This window comes from Ischnura elegans, chromosome 9 (genome assembly GCF_921293095.1).
Source record: "Ischnura elegans chromosome 9, ioIscEleg1.1, whole genome shotgun sequence".
Taxonomy (NCBI): domain Eukaryota; kingdom Metazoa; phylum Arthropoda; class Insecta; order Odonata; family Coenagrionidae; genus Ischnura; species Ischnura elegans.
Window position 1 is genome coordinate 27,892,726 of NC_060254.1, and position 24,152 is coordinate 27,916,877.

General features: G+C 37.2%; 1 protein-coding gene across 1 annotated transcript; it reads left to right on the top strand.

The window, feature by feature from the left end:
• Positions 1-579: 579 nt before the first annotated feature.
• Positions 580-17,322, top strand: LOC124165532. Its single transcript, XM_046542976.1, has 9 exons — positions 580-724; positions 3,152-3,421; positions 5,497-5,724; positions 7,962-8,156; positions 9,502-9,664; positions 13,002-13,207; positions 13,652-13,864; positions 15,740-15,763; positions 17,028-17,322. The coding sequence occupies exons 1-9, from the start codon at positions 595-597 to the stop codon at positions 17,030-17,032; spliced, it is 1,434 nt and encodes a 477-aa protein (XP_046398932.1). The 5' UTR covers positions 580-594; the 3' UTR covers positions 17,033-17,322.
• The last annotated feature ends 6,830 nt before the right edge of the window (positions 17,323-24,152 follow it).

The following is a 24,152-nucleotide window of genomic DNA, read 5'->3' on the forward strand; positions in this document are numbered from 1 at the left end:
CTGATTGATAAGTAGGTTTCAAACGATCTACTCTTAACTTCCCTTCACTTTCTATGTTCATACTCGAGCACTAACACCGACAATGGGTGAAAGAATTAAGAGAAACGACCTTAATCTTTGAACAAACAATGTAACGGGATGCACTCAAATGCACCATTTCCCATCAAGCAGATTTGATAATGCGAAGATATAGCATTATTCCAACCCATGAGCATATTACGATGCTATCAGTTTCATACTCCCCATTCCTTACGTAGATGGTTGATAAATAGCCCCAATGATTGTACCGGCAATAACTCAGCAATTCACGGGAGTAGGGGGACTATGAATAGCATCAGGTACATTCCATAAAAGCCGATGATAGACAACAATTCAAAAGCACCTATGGCGATAAGAATAGCAATTATAACTCAATATATGTGTTCTAAGAAAGATGCGGAAAAGCTTTTACTCTGTTCCATTAAACAATTAATAGGTGGATATACTAAAGATTATCGGAGTACTGTAGAGAGATGATACTTCAAATGCACGAGTTATCTTGAACAGAAATCCCCGGAGTTGGGGACAAAAATTACATATAAGCAGCCTTCGGAGATGCCACCGTCCATATCTGCTAGGAACCCGCTCCAGTTGAACGTGTGCATTTTCGCCATGGCGGTCTCCAAACTCAGTGGGATGCTGTTCGTCTTGCTCGCTATGACGGCTTCATGCCTTGCCGATGGCGGTAAGTTAAATCTATTTACAATATCACTAAGGTTCACACACTCTCCCTACAATAAAAGTGATTCAGCCTGATTGATAAGTAGGTTTCAAACGATCTACTCTTAACTTCCCTTCACTTTCTATGTTCAATTTCCCTGACACTCCCATAACTTCTAGATTTTTTTTTTAATTCTCTGACTTTATGTCAATGAAAAATCAGTCGTACATAGGGATTTTATGGAAAAATGCATCATGGTTCGCTGTAAAATAAAGTAGTCAAAGTTAAGTGGAATAACCCCAAATCGGCACCACCCCTTGCCGTCCTGCCAGGATGGCAACAAATCCCCCAAAAAAAGAAAAAAAATAATAGGAACTCTTGAAAACGCCTTGAAATACTGAATAGGAGCATAATTTGACAATGCGCACACGAAAATGGTTGTCACTGTCATTACTCATATCACTCATTAAAATAAAATCCATAACTGACCAATCGCACGCGTACATTGGAATTCGCGATATTAAAGTCAATAAATATATCAGAACTATACATTCGCATTGTATTGATGCCATCCCAGTAAATGTGGAAATAATTTCTCATAATAATATTTTTTTTACATCATCGAATACATTCCAGCAGAAGTTGACACATAATACGATGGATTTCGTCTTGACAACATTTTCATGATTTCATGACATTAACGGGGGAGATTTTAACAAAAATCCTGAATGGAAACGACAGGTGATATTCAAAAGTGTTTTCTTAGTTCAATATAAAGTGAAATCTCTCTTAGAGTCCAGTACTTTGCGGAACCGAATGCATTACTCATAAGGTTCATGGTATTTAATACCCTTATTCAAAGACCACCCATCACTCCAACCTAACACTCACTTCGTAAGGCATTTTCAGCGAATGAAAAAGCTCCATATACTAGACATTGTAAACTAAGAAACGTCATTTTTACGTGCATTTGTAACACTCGTGACGCATTTTCGCAAATATATTTGGTGTACCGGCTAATCTATATAATGATATTGGCATTTCTCTTCCAGTCCGACATATTTAATTGTATGCTTTGGAATAGAAAATATCGAATTAAATTATTATCAATTAGAAAATTTCCGGGGATTCTGTAAAAAAATTCAAACAAAATATTGTCTCACAGCTTAAAACGTTTCGTGAGCTCCGAAATTTTGCGAATTTTTCCAATTTGGTTACATAGTCCTTTATAACCCATAACTCCTTTATTGGTCCCTTACGAACTGAAGTCTGTATACCCATCCAAAATCGACAGACCCCGAAACCGGAACTTCGTAAATCGTGTAAGTTAGCACGAATTTTTTCCCCGAAGAAGGTTTTTGTACCACCAGTTTATTCTATATCTCGCCCCTAGGTCTTCCCCTGTTGTCCATCCAACGCGCCGCCGTGGTATCGTATTCTTCTTTTTAAAATTACTTTCTAAGATGATAGAGGGATGGTATTCTTTTATTCGCGTGGCTGAGGAAATGAAGTTTCCGATTCTTTGAATAGATTTTCTTCTACGTTTCAACATATATTCAACGATCCAACCAAACCGGACCTTACCACCCATTATGTTTTAGCGGAACCATCGATAGTCGTTAAACAATAGAAGGACCGGGGTTGTATGGCTACCTAAAAGAACTATTATTTTAGCAGAACCGTCATTTTGACTGGTAGCATTATTTTAAGTATTTCTTATTTTAATTGAAATTTAATTGATAAGTTCATCAAATATAACCTTTTCCTTTATTTGTCAATAAAATCGAGTGTTTTTTTAATAATCATTTTGGAATAAAACTGAAAAGCGTTCACCTCGCTCCTCCTTCCCTTGGCCTGGCTTACCACACGCCACTTGGTATATAGCCTGTATAGTACCTGACTATGGTAGATATGCTGTTTATTTCCGTTCAAAATGTAACAAAGAAAGCTGCATACAGAAATGTGTTAACTAAAACATCAAAATGGCCATAATTAACATAGTGCAGTGCTACCCAGAATAAAACACGCGTTACCGTTACAAATATAATAGAAACGTTTAACCAGTCATTTTAACTAGAGTTGGTCTTTTAAGGTAGACAGGTTAAACAACAAATCTTGTGGAAAAGTGCAACGATCTTTTATTTATTTAAATATGTCTAACTTCCGCCAATTGAAACCTGAATCTGTTGAACTTATTAAACAACAGAACTATGCTGAATACAGGTTACAGACGTGTGCTGTTAAAATATAAATAAATTATATTTTAACAGCATACGTCCCATAGAAAATAAATATAAGTCACTAAATTGAAGACGACGGAAAAAAATTCTAGGCAGTTTGATTAAGTAAGTAGAGGTTACACGTCAAAATGACGGGTCTCATGCTTCTCGATCTAGCAATACAGGTTTCACTGTATCTATAATTCACAACACTTTTTCATTATTTCTCCAGGCACGGACCCAATGGAGCTGCGAATGGACATTGGCCCCCTATCCTCCAGTTCCGGGATCTCCACTCGCTCCCTTCCGGGCGAGGGAATCCTAGTGTACGAGTACGAAGGCCACATCTACCGCTTCCACCACGAGGACAGGGTGACCTGGCACGAGGCCAAGGCCATCTGCGAATCCGAGGGTCCGGGATCGTATCTCGCGGTCATCGAGGACATGGAGGAGGCGCAGTTCCTCTCAGAAGCCATGGCTGGAAGCCTCTGCAATTTTGTCTGTGAGCACCTAAACATTATAATCCCACAATGATGAGTTTTTTAAGGCTTGTTATAGTATATTTCTAGCACATAAATAAATCAAAAGTTAACTAGAAATTTTGCATAATTGCTTCGGATTGGGTACTGGCTAAGGATATTTACCGTTTTCCAATCAACTTTAATGTATTCCTTTAGTCCCTAAATATAAAGGTATAATAAAGAATAGCTTAATATATTTCTTATTTTAACAGTAAAGAAACATGCATTTTTATGTATATAGATATAGAGTGAAGGCCATGTTCGGAAAGACACAGTTTAAGAAAGAGACGCACGGTTCCATTAATTTTTCTGTAGCACTACCACCTTCACCAGAGATAGGAACAAGAGACTATTGTTCCTACCTCTGAGGAGTATAGTCGTGCCACCTAAATTTAAAAAAGACCTGTGTCTTTTTATACTGAGTCTTTGCCAACATGGGTAATATTTATGGTAAATACGTCATTGAGGAATATCAAGAAATAAATATGCATTATAGAATGTACGAACGCTTATTTTGAGTTTTTTTCACCGGCGTTTGTACATTCTATAGCTTATATTTTTAGTCTAATTGACATGCACCTGACTCTTTAATTCCGTACTCTCCTCCTCTTATGAATCCTCCGAAGAGAGGAAATAATTAATTTAATAGTATCGGGTACTGGTATTTTGAAAACATTAATGAACACTCCGGCTTTACAAACCGGACAAATGTATCATAATTTATCGATACATTGAGAAGATTACTCCATTATTCTGATATGCACGGCACATCCCTAATGCAGAACATTCAGAGGCTATCGCGGGCCGCATGCGGTTGGGTTATTAGCTAATTTACAAAGGAATTAAAATTTACTGGCAATTTTCAACTATGACTTTAATTTCACCAGCGGTTTCAATGCATTTTCTATTATCTTCAGGTCATTTAAGTAAATATTAATCCATTAATTGATTAAGGTTCAATCCCATCTGCATTCGGTCCGTAATAGCTCTTGGGATGGTGGGCAGAAGGGATCGTTATATGTATTGTTTTATTTTTCCAAGCCGGAATACACCGCAGTGTTTTCAAAATGCCAGTACCCAATATTAGTAAATTAGTTAGGTACCTCCACTCCTAAGAGGTGCCATAATATAGGAGTATGAAAAGCACGGAACTAAGAAGTCAGCTGTATAATTGAAATATTAAAAAAAATACGTTACAGAATAGACAAACGCATGTTTTTTGTTTTTTTGCCACAAGAGGCGAAATACGCCAATGAAAAAAACTCTAACACATGCATTCGTACATGATACAACTGTAGATTTCTATCTATAAACGCAGAAATATATGTTATTTTCACACGAAATTAATATCCAATCTTTGAAGCCATACCCCTAGATATATTCCCTTGCGGGGGAAAAATTTAATGAAATTTTATCGAGAAACGGAAAATAACCTTAATTAAACCTATTTTTAATTGAAACCCGCAATTCAATTAATTATGCCTTATTATAAGTTCAAATATCCATCCTTTGTCAATAAAATACACGGAAAACTGTAAGTGTTCCATCGTCAACGTTGAGTGACGAAAAGGGAAAATTTATGATCGACTCCAGCGACGCTCTTCTCCGAGAAATTAATTTCCATAACTGTCATAAAGTGGAACCGGTGGATCCAGGATATCGACAAGGGCTAGATGGGCGGCCTAAGGGGGTAACCTCCCAGCAGTAGGGGGGGTCCGGTAGATTACGAAAATTTTAGGGCTGATGACAGCACTTAAAGTTATGTCTCATTACAATAATTTTCCAAAGAATTAAATCATAAAAAAATATGAAAACAAAATTACCATTTTATCTTGTGTAAATTGAATATCCCAGAGGGGGGCTATAGCTCTCCCAAGCCCCAGTCTGGATCCGGCACTGGCAAGTGTCAGCTATTGAAATACGCATAAAATTTAAGTATTTCCAGCGATAATAAAATACCCAATACAAAACCTTCATAATTTCCTCGGATATAAGCCAAAATGCCAATTTCAAACGTCAAAATATTTCCATGTTCAATCAAAATGTCTTTTCGCAGCTCTACAAAGCGTTTGGGTGGGTGGACATTACGAGAAGGATGGATGGAGATGGGACTATACAGGACAAGTCATCCCCCCTAAGCCGGACAGCAACGGCTACCCACCGTGGGGACTCTTCACTGGCATCAAGGGCAGGGATTGCCTCTCGGTTGAGAGGTTCCTCTGGAACAGACCACGATTCCAGGATCTGAAGTGCGACCGTCACAGGAGCTTCGTCTGCGAAAGAGGTATATTTAGAAAACTGCTGTAGGGGAGATATGAGCTTAAAGGCAAAGGAAGAAAAAAAAATTCCTTGTAATTTACCATGAAAAGTGAAGCATTTACGTAAAAGCTACACAGGGGCCCCAATTTCTTGAGAGCCCCATTTCTCTAATACGCTAAGGGCTTTAACAAGTCTTAAGGCCTATTTACAAGATAGCTACATAAAACCAAGTCTTAATGTCGGAACGCGTGAATGAATGCAAAAATGTAACGTGTAACCACCAAACTTGTGCGAACGCATCTACAGAAAAAAGAACCTGCTCTAATTTGGCTCACGCATTCGTACATTATACGTTCTGTTCCTCCAAATCATTCATGAAATCAGGCATTAACTCGTACGTGTACCTAATGTATGGCTTAAACACGCCTTTAATCGAAATAACATTCCAATCCGACAGTCAGATTGGATGTCGGAAGATCCTTCCGCAAATTACGTTACAGGGAATCTGATACTGCATGATCGACTTCCTATGACGTCAGATTCGAATCGAGCCAGTCCAAATCATACAGGAATAATATTTCAGCAATAACGCCATGCAGAAGCTTAAGAATAGCCAGTGTGAAAATTCCACGGAAAAAATTCATTAACCCTCACTGGGATTCGAAGCCGGATCTCCCGCATTCCTGCCACATGTTTTATCAATTAAACAAACCATGGTTTCTCCTTCCTTACATACCAGTCAAGACAAATGAATTTTTTCTGTTGAATTTTCGCACAGAATGTGCACTTACGAGTGTCAGTGAAGGTACGTGGCTGCGTAGGCCGCGATAATTTATTTAAATAACATTAGAATACATAGTTTCAAATGACATTTGATGCTGAACACAGCCTGTCATACTCATACGTTGCCCCTAACACTCAAATATTCCTATACTCCGCATTACTTTATTCAATCTTACAGTGCCGCATTCCTCCCGACGTAATCGTCGGAAAAATTATCCGACAATATGAAGTGTATCCGACCCAATTGTCGGATCAAGAAGTTACATTGCAACCTTAAAGGAAGTTCCCTTAAATTCGGGCGCAGTGTTAAAATGGACGCATCACTCTATATTTGTAGTAATAGTAAATGGTGATATGTGTCTACCCTACAAAAATTACGAGTATCCCCAGAAAATATCAATATGATAGCGTTATGCCTTTAAAAAAAAGTAATGTTTCAGGACGAAAGCCCAAAATACTACCTGTCGAGGAAAGTGAGGAGTCCCCTAAAAGAGGAAGGAGTGGTCAGGAGCGACAGAATGGTATAAAATTTAGTCTCATTTATGAATAATTATGAAGCAGGAGTCCTTATCGGCATTTAAAATGCTTTTTTTAGCAGTTGTAGCTTTTGCATGTTTCTTATCTTGGGTTTTGAGAATATAAGTTTACATATTGGGCAACATTTTTTCGCTCGACCGGACATCTTTTTCCTGGCATATTACTCGTTTAGATTCATGCATAAAATTTAGAAGTTCCAAAGTATACACAGATGATCTTTGCCCACATTTGCCTGCATCTAAAAGGTAAAAAATTGACATGTATGAACACATCACAGTAAATTTTCCTAATTCGACCTAAATGCAACTTTCGACTAGGGTAAGGGTATATCTTTATGCCCTAAATTTGAAGATGATGGCGCTAGCTTTAAATGAGAAAAGCATCGCGACAAAATATTATTCATATAAGAGACTCAATTTATAATTATGGAATCGTTCTTGACAACGGTTATTTCGTAAAATGATGTTATGGAGGTTTGGTAAATTAATTAAAAATTTTCCAATTTCCACTTTTACCACCAACATTTCGCTTCCTCCATTTGACAATCCTCAAGGCTAAGTATAGCCACATTGCGAAGAATCAAAATTACTTAAATCATAATGATATTTTCATAGTATATCAATCGTCATAAAACTTTTTTTTTAAGTACTTTAAGTTGTCGTTCCCATTATTTTTAAAATCAATTAACATAAAAGCATAACAAAATTGAAAACCCCAAAGCTGAAAAAAATACAGGATTAATTGGCTAATATTGACACCCACTGTAGACACGTCTGTGCGCGCTAGATGGCATTTACTATGCAGTAAATAAATGTCAGGCCATTGGAATGCAGGAAGTACAGGAGCAAATGCAGAGGAGACTTCATTCCTGAGAGCGCTCATAAGCACTGATGGAATCCACGCGAAAAATAAATCCTAAACAGATTGATTCTTGCACCGCAGGATGTGTGCGCCTCAAGGATACCGACCGCGGTCACTGGGAGCCGGAGTCATGCGTGGATGAAGGCGGAGAAAAGGGTGACAAGTGTCGGTTCGTGTGCAACCCAGAGTACCAGCTGAGCGGCAGTGAAGTCATTGAATGCACGGGGGCCGGCTGGAACGGAACAGGAGGATTCGGACACCTGCCACACTGCAGAAGTGAGTTCAATACAAAAGCCCTGGCCAGAAAAATGTTTCGTGGGGTATTACTCTGGAGGGAGATATGCATTTCAGAGAGTTTATTTGGAGGTAGTAAATCTAAACGGAGATGATTGATTTAAATCATCACATTGACATAAGACATGATTAAAATGGCAATTTCAATCACTTGATTTTTTTTTATAAAAATAAGGCGATTTAACAATAAAATATCAACATACAAAAATTATAATTCAAGTGCAAGAAATACAAAATAGTTTTTCTTCCTTTCTTAACAGTGCTGATTACCTGAAAATTTCAGTGAATTAATTAAGGATATGTGAATTTCATTTAAATGCTAATGGGCCCATTTTTAATCATTATTTTTATCCATTTCTCATCTTGTTCAAATCGCTTAATACTCTTTTCAGTGAAAACCTTATATGTAATTTGCAAAACGGCTTCTTTCTGGCACATTTCAATAGTTATTAATGTAATGATCCACATATGGGAATCCCTTAATAAATCTGCTTTGCCAAATAATACATACAGCTTTTTCTTGAGTTAATCATAAAATAATTGTCATTACGAGTATTACACTAAGCATTCATCCTGAGCTTATATTTGGTTCATTAAAAGCTCTAGTATTTTTCCATTGCATTATAAGAGCTAATTACAAACATAAGGGTTACATTTAATAGTTAAATTTGCAAGCATACAGTTCTAGTATTAAAAATTACTGACTTATTGATTATTAATTTGAAAATCAAAAACATCTCTTTGAAATTGAAAATAATCAACAAAAATAATTTTTTTGAAAAGTATTATTTTTATCAACCTTGTACTTAAGACTGTGAGATGAAACGATCTCGGGCTTTCAAACAGCTGGAGTTGGCTCCATGCTGATGTTTTGACAACTGACAATGAATAGAACTGGCAGAGGGATGATTGTTGAAATAGAGTATGTATTGTGATCCATAGTACATCTATCTAAACCAATATATTACCAAAAGATTAGAATTTTTTCAAGTGGATAATATACATAAATTCTTCTCAGTTGGGTTTTGAACTAAGAGTATGGCTTCATTTCCAGCGTTTTGATAGCACACACTGCTAGCCTTTTCAGGATTGAAGAGTTCTCCCTCTCAAAGGACTCACTCATTTACCCTGAAGATAGTAGCAGAGTGAGCAGACAAAAAATTAGAGATGGATCCATTCACCTGGTTGACAACTCATGAAAATTTTCTGCATTAGATTACCTTTAAAAATAAATCATTTCAGTATACAACTAGGATTCGAATATCATAGTGCTAAAACTATCCAACCAAAAAGTAAGGTCATTATTACATATTCAACTCCGTTACAGCTCCTGAAGAACTCGGAGAGGATTTTGTGGACAAGATCAACGACACCTTGTCCAATGGGAGACCGGCAGGACTGCTATTCCTTCTTGATGAATCTGTTAGTGTGTCACCAGCCCAGTTTGATATGGAGCTGACTTTTGTCAAAGCTCTAGCAGCAGCCTTTCCGTGAGTTATTTCCCATGTCATGTTTCAATCCACCCAAAAAACCACACCCCTATAGTTTTAACTTTCCATCGGACGCAATGGATCTGACAGGCACAGCACGAGTTTTTTTTTTTCATTTCTCTGAGCCACTATGTGGCTTAGACCCTTGATGCTTATACAGTAGATTCTGTTTAATGGGTCCACCGGTTACTTGGGGCAGCCGCTTAATTGGGGCAGATCTTGAAGAACAGAACCCAATAGAGGAATATCCCAGAGCATTCTCCGCTTCATTGGGACAGCATGCCGCTTTATTGGGCCATGAGTCGGCGACATCTATACTCGCAACGAAATTAAATTTTTTTGTTTCCAGAATACCATTTTTTTCTATTTTCCCTCTTTGATTTACTCTTATTTTTCACAAATGTTCCTATTCTTGCCCTTTTTTGAAAGCTCTTTTTGTTATACTATCCGCAAGAGGATAGGACTTTTCTTTAATAGGACTTGGTAAAAGACATTCATTCAGCATCGCCCGAGGCCGTGAAAAATATTTTTAACTAAATTGTTATAATTCATAAAACTCATAACTAATTAAATAAACTCGCTGATTTATTAATCAAATTAATAGTTTAATAAACTTATGTTGCATTACAAACATTCTTTAGTCTTCTTTCCACCATTTCAAAGTTTTTTATGTCCATACATAAGAGAGTTCGCCTAATTGGAGCAGCCGCTTAATTGGGGCAAAGTGCACAAGTCCTGATATGTCCCAATTAACCGGAATCTACTGTAGTAGCTTTTTGTTTTGACACGCTCCATACAGTCTTTCACTTTTTGCATTTATGCCGACAGTTCAAAGGCAGACTATTCAGCATAATTGAGCAAAATAATGGCACAATAAAGAAAATAAAAGCATTATTAGATGAATAAGATAGAAAAATGAAAAACACTGATCTTATAGGATTCACATGCTAAAATACATTACTTATAATGATACTAAATAGTCTAAAGAGCACGTTAAATAGGACCTTGCTGGATCAGTCCAGGGCCGTATGGCAGTGTGTAAAGGGGCATATGCGTAGCACGAAAGACATCATGTAAGTGTTCAACTACACTAATAATGGCGCTTTTGACTTTAAATGTGTACCAGTGACCCATGCCAGGAGTTAATAATGTTTTTTCACATCTGTGCCTGTCAGGCACATTGCATCTGAACTGAGCAATTCCAATATTGTACCTACCGAAAGGTTAAGGCTCCTACCCAGAAGAAACTTATGAATCAACCCCAATGAGAATTTTAATTAAAAAAGGTAAAAAATTCCTTGCAAATCAACCTCCTTTCTCCCTTTTATTAGCTTTCCTGTGGTGATAATGAGGAATTACACAGCTATATTTTGCTTCACTGCATTGATTTAACAAACATATTGGATGTTTTCAGACAAGGAGCAGGTTCGGAACTGCTCCTAAACAATCCGGCACATGCTCTCTGGGAACGCTCACAGAGAGTGGTCAGCCATTTTTCTGAACAGAGAAATTCATTCAGTTCTGCTCAGAACTTATGGAGCAATAAGCAGACCATCAACACCAACTATCCACAAAAATTTTTGGTGATTTTATTACTATTTGCAAAAATTGTAATAAAATCACCAAAGTAAGTGTAGGCATGAAAACTACCAACCATAAGCTTAAAAGGTCAAAAATAAGATGCCAGATGCTGGCAGGTCTTTGAGGTTCCAAGATGCATTGAGTGGCAATGCCTCGAGGGTTCTCTGTCATAGCAATGATAAAAGAGAAAGGAATGATTAAGCAGAAAATCAGAAAATAATGAACCACTGCATCGCCACAAAGAACACACAATCACTAAAAAAACTCATAAATCAGAGTGTGAGTGGAAGAATACTTTTCATTAGCATCCACAACACACTGCTCCTAGATGAAGCATTTCTTTCCCAGCATTAATTGGAAAAAGTATTCTAAAAAAATACGAGCACACAAACACAGTTAATGTGGTGGCACAGAAAAAAAGCAGGCAGATGTTCACATATGTATATACTCGCCAAAACTAAATATATGGGAGCTCAAGAGATAGGAGTTCTTATTGAAACATTCAAAGGCCTACGGTGTGTCACACACACTTGAGATAGGCCTGGAACTAGGGTTTGACAGGGGGGGGGGCACGTTCCCCTGGTGGCCGATTTTAGGAGGCGGCAAAATTTGAAAAGTTTATTTTTAAAAGTCATTTAATTTTTCTAATTTAATTATTTAACAATAATTGAAGTTTTGACATGGGAAAATTAGTAAGTTATAAAAAATCCTAATTTCCTTTATTTTTGGAGAAGGTATTATATTCTTGCACAGGCCTAAGGCATGGACAAGGCAGGAAGTCAATTGGTACAATATATCAGTTGCTATGATTGACAAAGTTTGTTCACTAATATAAGCTTCACAATGTTAGCAAACCTCTTTCTTTCGTCTCCTGTAAAATTCATATTTAGTAACTCACTACCTTCTCCATGTCAGTGCTTAAATTATTAGGATATAAATCATTGAATAATAAAATTATTAAAATGTCTTAATAGCAAGCATATGGTGTGTAATTTCACAAGCATATGGTGTGTAATATCACACCATATACTTGCTATTGTACAAATGTGCTTGCTGGTGTACAAATTTGTATTCCCCTCTTGACAAAACTACTAGTTCCAGCCGTGAGGCATGGCCTTCAGAGGACTCGATACGCTACGTCATACATGAGGAGAGAAGGACCATGTGCATTTAAAGTCACGTTTGAGGGATTATGTTAGGGTATATATAGTTAATTTCAAGACTAAGCCACAGGTATGTAAATTCACAAATTCCTGGTAGGGGAGTCATTTCCTTTCCCTGAACTATCTTACACTACCAGCATGTTGAATTAGGTTGGAAGGCTTAACCTTGGACATGAACCCAGGACCTTCAGAGTATCAGCCAAGCACTCTACCCACTAAGCCACCACACTACCCGAAGGAAAAAAATACAGCCATTCATATTTTTTATATGATGACGCATCAATATGTGGCATAACTAGAAATATGCTTTGGGGGCGGGATGGGATGGCCTGGGGTAGCGACCCTAACCCCTAAAGCAATGTCCAGGAAAATTTTTGAAATTTTTTTTGACATGCCTCGAACATTTTACACCATTTTGGCAATAAAATATTGACTTTAAGCAAATGCATTTATTAAATGTCAAAACTAGACAATATTTCTAATTTTTTTTTCTCCAAGGCTTTGTGGAGGATCTATCCCCTCATCCATGTCCCCCCATAGTTACACCACTGTTATCAATTATTTTGCAAATGATAGATGTCTCTCTATTACAGCCTATCAGTGAATCGCAGTGCCGGAGTGATTACTTTCAGCCACGTTGCTGATGTGGATATTCACCTTGGAACAAGTGACACCTGCGAATTCCTTAATGATATGAATCAAATTGTTTACACCAAGGGAGGAACAAATATTCTGAATGCCATGAATTTGGCCATCAATGAAGTACAAACAAATGCTATCCACAACCTAACACTAGTTTGTGAGTTACATTTATTTCTCATTAATTTCATTACTTTTAAAACTTAAAACCAGTTAAATATACGTCGTCATCCCAGAAATAATTGAATATTATCAGAAGAGGAATTTTCTTTAAGTAAAAACAAGGTGTTACTCATTTTCATGAGAATTTAGTAACTTAATGGCCAAAAATTAAGTTCACAAGACATTAATAAAGTAAATAAAAAAAATGTTTCGCTGATCAGGATAAGCCTTCACCGCTGAAAAATTGCTATATTAAAATATTCGGATTTGATACAAATTTTTTCAGCAATGCATTCCAATGTGGTACTTCATCTTATGAAAAAAAAAGATTCCATTTTACTAGATTCTTAAAGGTAGTTAAAAAAATTCAAACAAGTCATCATGCATTATAAAGAGAAGAACTATTTTTGTAATCAAAAACCTCTCTTTCATTATTCTGCAGTCCTTGTGACAGATGGCATCAGCACCACTGATCCTACACCAGCTGCAAATAAACTTAAAGCAGCAGGAAACATTGTTTTTACAATCGGTGTGGCAGACTATCAACGTGACCAACTGGAACCATTAGCTACACTATCAGATGATGGATCTCCAAATTTCTTTGGTGTCACCTCATTTGACGTATTCAATGTGGTAGCAAATTACTTAAACACAAGTAAGTTACTATAGAATATAAATTACGATAGACAGTTTTCCACTGTAAATTTCATTACTTATGTACAGGGATTAGCATTCATTAACACAAGACTCTAATGGCTGTATTAGGCCAAAACTGAATGTGGAAACATGTAATCACAGAGAAATTGAAAAGTCATATTTACTAGTTTTAGATATGTACTAGCTTTAGATAGAAACATGGTAGAGCCACGTATGAAGGTGATTAAAATATCTTTTTTCCCCATTGACTGTGGGCTGAAACAGTATCTCAGTCTAGCAGAGATGATCATTCAATAGGAAGGATCGATTAATACAGTAAAAAAAAACAATGTTAACCCTCTGGATGTGGTAGCTATATTGCACGTCTTCCACTGTAATAGGGAAATCTGAGGGGCGGAGCAGGTAGAAGATGTAGACCTACAAGCAGTTACAAAAACAAACTCTCTGTGGCCACCACTGTAAGAGTGTACAAGAATTAGAGAAAGAGAGGGCATAACTTAGAATGTTCTCTATTTAATTTCACTATTACCTGTTCACTTTTAGTTTGTGGGTGAGCTTTCATGAGGACACTCTCGGAGTACTTTGCTGGTGGGGGAGGGGTAGTACCGATAGAGAGAGGAGGAACGAACATAACGTTGCCAAATGTACATAGCTGCCCTACTTTGTCACTGAAAACGTGTGAGTCATAGGTGGCCACAGGTATTCTGGCCCCAGCGCCGAGACAATATGCCGACTCATTTGGAAGTTACTGAGGATAATTCCTTCACAGAAGCCCATGACATTGTCAGCTACTAAACCGAATACTGTACTGTTGGTGAAAGGTATACTTAAAGACATACAAGGAGAATGCAGGAGGTTTGGCGTCACTGCTCCACGAGCAGATTCACAATGTTAACATGACGGAGATCTGAGAGCGACCGCATTTCCAAAGCACTAGACCAAGCCTACAGTTTATTGATTAGCAAAGGGAAAGTCGTGTGTCAAGAAACTTGACCTACCCACTCCCCCACTTATGCTTGTTGGGTTGAAGCCCACCAAAAACATGGCGTATTTTGCATGGAAATTCCATCATCAGCAAACAAGGCATCCACAAATATTAGACATCTTCCGGATTTCTTAATTGGTATTTAGGACTGCGGCTAGGGCATACACGAGTGAGAGGCCTGAAAAATGATTTGAGCATGACAGCATATTAATAAAAAGAGAACTTACACAAATGAAGAGTTTTTTTCCTCCTTCCACAATTTTTGCCTCATTATACAGCAGCAATTCAGCTAGTTTTTGGCCACTTGCCTAACTTCTAGGGGTTCTCCTCACAGGGAGGTAAATAGGCATTTTAAATATATACACTATCATACATCCACACATCATTAGAATGAGTTTGGAAATTTAAGAGTACAGCCAATTAATTTTTAAAATTTTTAATGTCACTGATTTTTCGCCGATGGATGACTTCAGCTGAATTTTGTTGAGTGATTAGTTCTCCTCACACTAATGTTGGCATTTACGTAAGTTAGTGATAACGGTGGGACTCTAGGCAATACAGCGGAATTGACAAGCAATCACCATGGCTGTTAGCATATTATACAAGAAAATATAGTGAAAGATGAGGGCTCAATGCATATGAATATTTGAATCATATACAAAGTATATTGAACAAAAACCTCTAACCCATTAGCATAACTATCACTCTTCAGCAAAGAAACCTTCTTTTAATGCAAACTATCCATAAGGGCAATAAAAATGAGGAATAATTCTTAATATGATCACTTTTAATAACTGACAAACTTAACAGTCCTCCATTTGTAACTCCAATTATTTTCTAAGGATACATGACAATTTCTTAATTGAGTCAATCTTATTTATTTTGCAGCCTACTCGGACAACAAGCTAAACTGTGAGTATCATTAATTAAATTAGTTATCCTAATTATAGCATTTAAAATTTAATGTCTAATGCATATCCTTTTATATTTAATTATTTACTATGCCAATAACCCAGCCAGATTTTCAGATGCATTTACAGTATGCATGCTTAACTATGGTGCTCTATACATATTTTCAAATTTTTTTATGAGTAGAGAGAGGGGTTAGAAATTTGACACAAGCATTTTCTGCAAAGAGACTGGAATCCCTTCCCTTTTTCCATCACTCGGCACGTCCATTTTTCTGTTTATGAAATGATCACTAATACTGTTTTCGAGCCAATCAGAATGTATGGCAACTAATAATGATAGTAATGCCACATTTGACTTTAGTTGGGATGACAGTTATAAACGGTGAGCACAGTGGAAAAAACTATGGAAAAAGGGATAGCAGAATAACAGTGTGATTCAGAAAATGATGGGTGGAGCAATCACTTTTTTGGTCCCTGAAAAGCTATCGCCACAGACATCACTAAGAGGGATGAAAAAAATGATCAAGTGATTTTATCTCGAGGAAAACATAAAAAATCTGTCCATTTAAAAAGCTAATAACTTGAATGAAAAGAAAACATCGATAGATTTGCAAACAGGGCTATAAGTAAGGGAATAAAAGTTGCACCCCCAACCTATAAATTGGTATAGTCAATTAATTTAACCCCATACCTATGGGACAGGGCTAATGATATATCTGGTTAGCTACACGCTGGAGAAAGGCTGAAATATTATTCTTGTATGTATTGTCATACAAGAACAAGAATTAATAGAGACACGATCAGGAGTGAACATTATTACGAGGGCATAACAGCTGCATTTCCATCCACATTCACAAAATCCTACATCCATGGGGCAGGGCTAATGATGCATAGTGTTCATTGTTAGAGGGGTAAGGGAATATAAAATTTATGCTGTTCCCATAAAAGTAAACTAATTAAGTAGTATCGAAATAGCAGCTTGAACTGAACGAAGCAAATTTTCTGGGAAACTGAAGCATGATTTCTATGCCACTGAAGTAGGAGCTCACTTGATTTATTGAGTTGAGGCACAAAAGTAACTGATGAGCCACACTTTGAAACCACGTAGGTATTTCAAGGAAGCCAAACTCATGAAATGTTTAGGGGTATATGAAAATTTTTTCAATTTTTTCACATATACTACATTAAGCACTAATAAATAGACATGTAGGCAAAACACCAAAAACAATCAATAATATATAACATTATTTTTTCTTACATTTCAGGCTAAAATGCTACTCCATTTAGGATGATTGATTTGGAACAACAAAAACATTCAGCACAGTAAAGTTACCAATGATCAAAATTGTGTACCTAATTATGTATAAATGCTTTTCAGCAAATAAGTTGAAAGAAAGCATGATGATGTATCTGCTTCAAGACACATGCACACAAAGTTCATGAAACTTACCCTTGTTTTATAGTCCTGATATGTTTTTAAAGAGTATACCCCAATGCATGGGTAATTTTTAACACAACAATTACATTGCTGCTATAAAATAAAGAATGCATTAAAATCAATCAATGGATACTTAATCCTTTATTGAGGATTTACAAAGGTTGAAGAACATTGTCTCCAACATACAAGTTTCCTCAAAACCTGAGAGGTAATATTGTTAACCCTTTCCTGCCAGCACCTGCATTACGAAATTTTTTTCGTGTGACGAGTAGCAGGAGAATATTTTAAACCTCTCTGTACGGACTTCTTTTTTGGGGGTGAGTAGCCTGGGTGTTTTCGTCCCTCAGATATGGGACCTAGCTCAGTGAGGCGCCCAACCCTTACCCCAGCCACTGGACTACACCCTCTAACCCTATCATAGCACGAATCCACAGTCAACTTATTGCGTTACCTGTGTTTTTTCTACAAAACATTGTATTTAATTTTCAATAATTTACTCTTCTACAAGAATTAATAACATTTTTTAAGCACTGTGGAATTTTAAATGAGTTTTCCATGTTAATAACAGCAAAGTTATTAAATACAAGGTAATAAGGCTATAAGTCCGGAAGGCTGTCATTTTTGACGCTAAAGTTTTGTTCAAAAATTGCTTATGCAAGGAACAATTGAATAATTCATTTCAAAGTATTAAAAAAATTGTTGTATGCACAAATAATATCATTGAAAAAACTATTGACAACATCCTCACCTCACCTCACAACGGATTCTTGCAGTGAGGATGATAATAAATGAGTGGGAGGGTCAGGCTTAATTGCCGAGAAGTACCAATGATCATACCTTATCACTAGAATATTTCTAGTGATAAGGTATGAAGTATTACTTGCCATTGATTGAATGGCTCCAAGGTATTGCGATTGGTCTTCGAGGCCCGTAGTTGAGCCTTTCAAGCAAATACACACATAGGATGAAAGCCATGAAAAAATGTTGGCTTAGCAGAGATTCGAACCCAGATCTCCCGATTGCCAGTCAGGAATGCCACCACGCCTCTCGAAGACGACTCTCATATTGGGTTACCAAACAAGGTTTTGAAAATACGAAACGCAGGCAACAAAAACCCATAAAACACTGATAGCAAAGGTAATAATCCAAGGCATGATTCAACAGCAAATTTTCAAGGGGTTATGGCGACATACCACGTAATGGAATAGTACATATGACGGCGAAATGACTTACACTTGAGAATGCTCCATCCTACCTCACCTTCAAGGAGACGATGTCACGAGTGGAGAGCTCCTTGAATTTTATCCTCACATACCGGAAACACCAATCCAAATAAAACTACGAGCCTAGCTCAATGTATTTCCTCCGCATATTGTCATTACTTTCTTCGCATAAATGCACGAGTCACATGGATGGAAATACCGAGATACAGACAGCACTGACAGAGCATGGAACTGACAAAATCGCATATCGCATGCATTCGAGAGAAACAATCGAAGAGCAATAGAAAGAAGTCCGCCATGATTCAAACCATTCTAATTCCGTTGCATCCTTTTTTTATTTGCAGTATACGATTATGTACGATTTTTAATCGTATAAAAACAATATCTTAGTTGAATTCATCTCTCAAATGAGTTTTACCCAACTTTAACTCGATTCTTTTCTCTAACGGCGAAGTATTTGTAATAATCAAACGTATGCGGTCATGGTCTTTTAGCGTTCCATTTACTTGCAAAGTTTTGTTTTTTAATTAGGTGTAAATCAAAGGTTCACCGACATAAATGCCTATAAAATCTCAAGGGGCGTATTTATATCGATTTTTATTATCATACAGTACTTTACACCTCTTTTATTTTTGCATCTGGAATCACATGCAAACGTGGACTTCATCTCGCAACAGAATCAGTACCGTGGGTTTTCATGGGATCAGCTGATTATTCAATGGAAACTTCCGTAAGGAAAGCAGTACGTGATTTAATCGATTCCCGAGAAGTATTCAACCATTTGGAAAATCGCAAGTGGTCGACGGGAAAGAGCTGCTGCCGCCTCACAATACGCTGAATAATCAGTCAATACTCTCTTAATTTTATAAATTGATGCTAATTGTGGATTATGGGATAATAAAATATGTCTGCAATGGGCTGGGGTTCTAAGCTATTGTTTAAACATCCCTTGGGATGGAACAATAATTGCTATTACTAAATGTAATTGAAGTTGTAAACGTGTAATGTCGATGCGTGTGCAGTAGATGCTACGAGCGATCGGAATTCGGCTTTGACTATATCTCATACTATATACGACCGCGATGCGTCCATTTAAGTAAAGTTTCGGGAAAGGATGTGAATTAAGGGAAGAAGTCATATAGGAAAGGGTCGATAAGTATTTACAAGGATTTAAAAAATGTCATGTGGTTCAAAATGAGTAAAGCAGGAAAGAAGATAGCATACGATGACGCATTATTCCCGTTCGACCAATAGCATATCGTCTTTGTTAACATATAGTTCGTTCAAAAAAATGACTATCATCTTTAAGTTTTAAGGGCGTACTGAATCGACCTCAAGTGAATTTGCCTACATCTCAAATACTTAAAAAATATAGAAAATAATAAAACAATACAAGAAAATAATAAGAAGGCAAATAATAACATGGGTATACTTTATATGCTCTGAAAATTTCAATTCGATAACTTTTTCATAACATTATACATCCTCCTTTCTGCAGAGCGACCCATTTATCCTTGGCACTCTAAGTAGATTTTTCGCAAGTTATTTTTCTGAAATCTGTTGTAGATGGGGGGAGCTTTATCTTCTCCGTACAACATATAAAGAGAGTTGTTTCAGTCTTAATATGGTAGAATTATAACATATTTTAATAAATTAAAAGTTACCAACAACAGGGATGCCGACTTACAAAAAATATTGAGGGGGCTCAAACCGGGGATCTTGCCCCGGGAAATTTTATAAGTAGTGAGTTTTAATTTTTTTAAAGAATTTTAGAAGAGTCATTTGATCAATATTAGAACCCTGATAACTCGAATCTCGATATCTGCACACTCCGGGGAAAATCGACAAGCCTGACACATTTTTTCCTCACACCCATAACGAATTTTTTGATGGGACTCCAGCCCCCTCTTGCCCCATGGAGTCGGCGCCATTGACCGACAATGCTCAATTTTCAATTCACGACCGATTTCGATATATTGGTTCCGGAAGGTAATACAAATTGTATTGAAAGCGGCCGGTGATTAATAAAGTATTGGTATAAAATTGCCAGTAACTTATTCTTCAATCATCCGTTCGTAGGTCTACTCCGCCCAATTATCTCCATTTTTCAAGGATTGATTCGCTGTGGAATCATACGGCAAAAAAAATTACACAAAAATCACAGAAAATATTTTAATGTATATTTCGTCAGGAAATCGGATAAGTTGAGCATTAAGGGATGCGTCATCTTTAGTGCTCGTCCCAGCAGCATTACGTGTTCGTTCCGAGCCAATTAATGATATTTTCACCTCACTTCTGCTCTCCGAACACATTATTAGTCCTCTACTCTCCTCCCATACGACTCTCTCTCCCACCAACCAAGTCCTACAACTACTTGTTTCACCTCAAGGGTATAAAAACGAACTCTCAGAGAAAAAGTCACAAGATGATAATGCGATGTATATGAAACCGGTCGCGAGAATAAGAATTTTCGTGGAAAATTGCTGGTAAGTTTTCAAGCACAATTAGTTATAATGCCACCAGATAAAGCCTGAATCAACTGTCTCTGTTATTGTAAAATGTTGAAGTGGGTCTTCTTTAGACAGGCCCGGAATTCGGGTGGGGCTGAGGGGGAAAATTCCCCAGGCGGCAGATTTCCGGGGGCAGCAAAATTTGACAAGTTTATTAAAGTTATTTCATTTTTTTTAATTAAGTCATTTAACAATAATTATTAATTTATAAATTATTAAGTAATGATATTAATAAAACTTCTTTACTGCAAACAGGCGGTGTGTAATTTCAACTACCGCATCTAAAAGAAATAGCTTAATGATTATTATATTTTATTTTAATGGCGAGGGAAGGGTGAGGGAGGGAGAAAGGGGGATGACAAACTGATCTTTGCCCCCCCCTGACCATACTCTCAGTTTTATTCATAGAAAAAACTTCCTGAAAGTGATACAACGCATCACACCAACTAAAAAACCACCCAGTTTTTCATATATATCGGTGAATGAAGTCTCAGTCAAATGGCGCCCTATGCCCCAGCGCTGCTCATGGGTTTGCATGTTCTCGTTTCAACAGCGCAGAATATAGAGAATATTTTTACCTTTCACCCCATAAAACCTATAGACATCTATTGACTTAATGGGATAGTTAGGTTGTTCACTAACACATGAAATTATAATTCTTTAAAAGAATTCGGTATCTAGATGGGAAGATAAAGTCACGACAAAAAATAATCTTCCCCATTCAGCTATGAGCTCGTAAGAGTAAATTAAGAAAATAAGAAAGTTATATCCACCTAACATGTGTTGGTTACGTCATTTGAGGTCTGGGTTATTAACTCGCAGAGGCAGAAACTTCCATTGAGTGAAGGCATAATAGAATAATAGTAGAAATAGAGAATAAACTAAAAGTGGCTACGAGTCCATTGCAATTTTTCCATCTTTAACCGATAGTGATACAAAAAAATAATCGAAGTTTCAAATGAAACTATGCATTTTGAAATATATTCCGTGGCCCGCTTCTTAAGTCGAGAAAACACTGCCTCATTCCTCTTCATTTTAAACCATCATGCTGAAAAAGAAGAATAGATTTCCCGCCGTATTCGCTGCAGGGTCCATCGGCCATAGAGCTCAGCTTTCGATCGGCGATTCCACAAACATAAAAAGACAAGTTCACTAGCACTTCACACTCAACACACAACTGACCATATATATTTTTCTATGAACACTGACAATCACTGCATTGTATTTCTGTTATAAAACTCGCTGCAGCCGTTGAGTAAAACACCTTCACATTATTTCCATAAGACATACATTCTTCGAACAGTAGCCAAGGGCGTACCCAGGATCATAACTGGGAGGGGGGGAAGCCAAGTTATGACATTTTAGCATGAAAAAGGTGAATGAAACCAACATTTTAAGAAAATTATAACAGTGCTTTATTAATTTATGAGATTATTTCCTTGAAAAAATAGTTTACCTAGTAAAAATAGTTACTAATACATATCATTTTTCGTGGGTTTGAAGAAAATTTGTTGAATATTTTCGTTTCAATTCAGTACTGATTTTGCTTAAAGACTTTTACGATTTTTGCTTCTAGGGGGGAGGGGGGCAGCTGACCCCCCTGGCTCCTCGCTGAGTACGCCCATGGCAGTACCTATGACCTACGATAATAGTCTTAAGGCCGTTTCACACGGGGCACGTACTTGTATAATCTGACGTGTGTACGAAGGTGCAGTCAAAATTGCATCGTGTAAAGCAGTGAATTGCTAGAACACATGCGAAAATGCGTGGACGTGAGATGGCAAAATAGCCTGTTCTAATTTCGTTCATACATTTGCGCAGTGGCGGATACAGAAAAAACTCAAGGGGGGGGTGCAACATATCTTGAGTTGTCTTTACTTTTATCGTAATAAAAGATCATCAAGTCACAGGCAAAGTATATGAAAATTTTATTTAAAGTGATTATGAACATGTAAAAGACAATGCCATCTTATGATATAAAAAAGTTACAATTGTGGTTTTGCAATGTTCGGCAATACAAGCGGACCCGCAAGGGGGGGGCGCGCACCCCCTGCGCCCCCCATCTGTATCCGCCACTGCATTTGCGCAATTCCTCGCCATTTTAGACATTAATGCAGCCATAACCTGCGCAATTCCGTGCTCCGTGTAAAACGGCCTCTAAGGGCTGGACCAAATACACAAATTTGATTTTCGAACTGTCAGCGATAAAGGAAACAACACAACTAGGTTCTAATTGGCAGTAGCGGATACAGAGGTGCTTGGGTATCCAATTAACGCTAGATAAAATGTTAATTTTGTTCGGGCCACCACTACTGCAATGAGTCTTGTCCCTATCCTGGATCTGGCGCTGCTATCAGGCAGCGTCATTACCAAAGGATATGTTGCCTTCATGCATAATTTTGCTATTTTTTCTGTATATAATTGCAAAAAACAGCGTAGAATTTTAAATCATTCATGATAGTCAAGGTCCGGCAACTCGATGCTTAAACCCAAACGAGCTAATGAGATTGTGTGTACGATTGTGGTGGATTAGACTAGTAACTAAAACAATTTATATTCTCCGTTCAAAAAATCATACAATTTGGGTTGTTACATGGTTAATTTTCACCTATCCTCTCACATTTTTACAACTACACATCAACTTGCACGTTTTCGCATCTTGAAACCCCTAAACAAAGGCAAAATGAAACCCTGAACTTCCCAATAATGACTATAATGCTATGAAAACTGGAAAAAGCATTTCAAAACTTATATGGATATATGCCATTCATATCCCTTAACTCATCCATTAATTTGCAAGTGGTTAAACCAGGCCTTACATCAAGGAAACATGAAAACCTTAACTTCTCAATAATGCCAATATTGGAATGAACACCGGAAAAAGAATCGAAGAAACTCAAAGAAGTATGTGCACAATTAATCAATGTATTAATGCATTACATAACTACTATGTGTTGATTTATAGTGAAACCAGGCCTTAAGACTTACCTTAAATATTATTCAGTGACATTTCAACTACTTCCGTCAGCCTGAACACCCACCGTACTGTTCGAATTCTCACGCTTCACTATGACGGCATCAGGATTTTGAGAAAAAACCCTGACGTGCTTCTTACTGCTGCTTACTCATGGTGTGACATTGATTGGGGGATGGGAAAGGCTATGGAATGTAGGGGGTTTCGCCACATGCATATTACACCTGAGAGAGTAAAAAACTGAT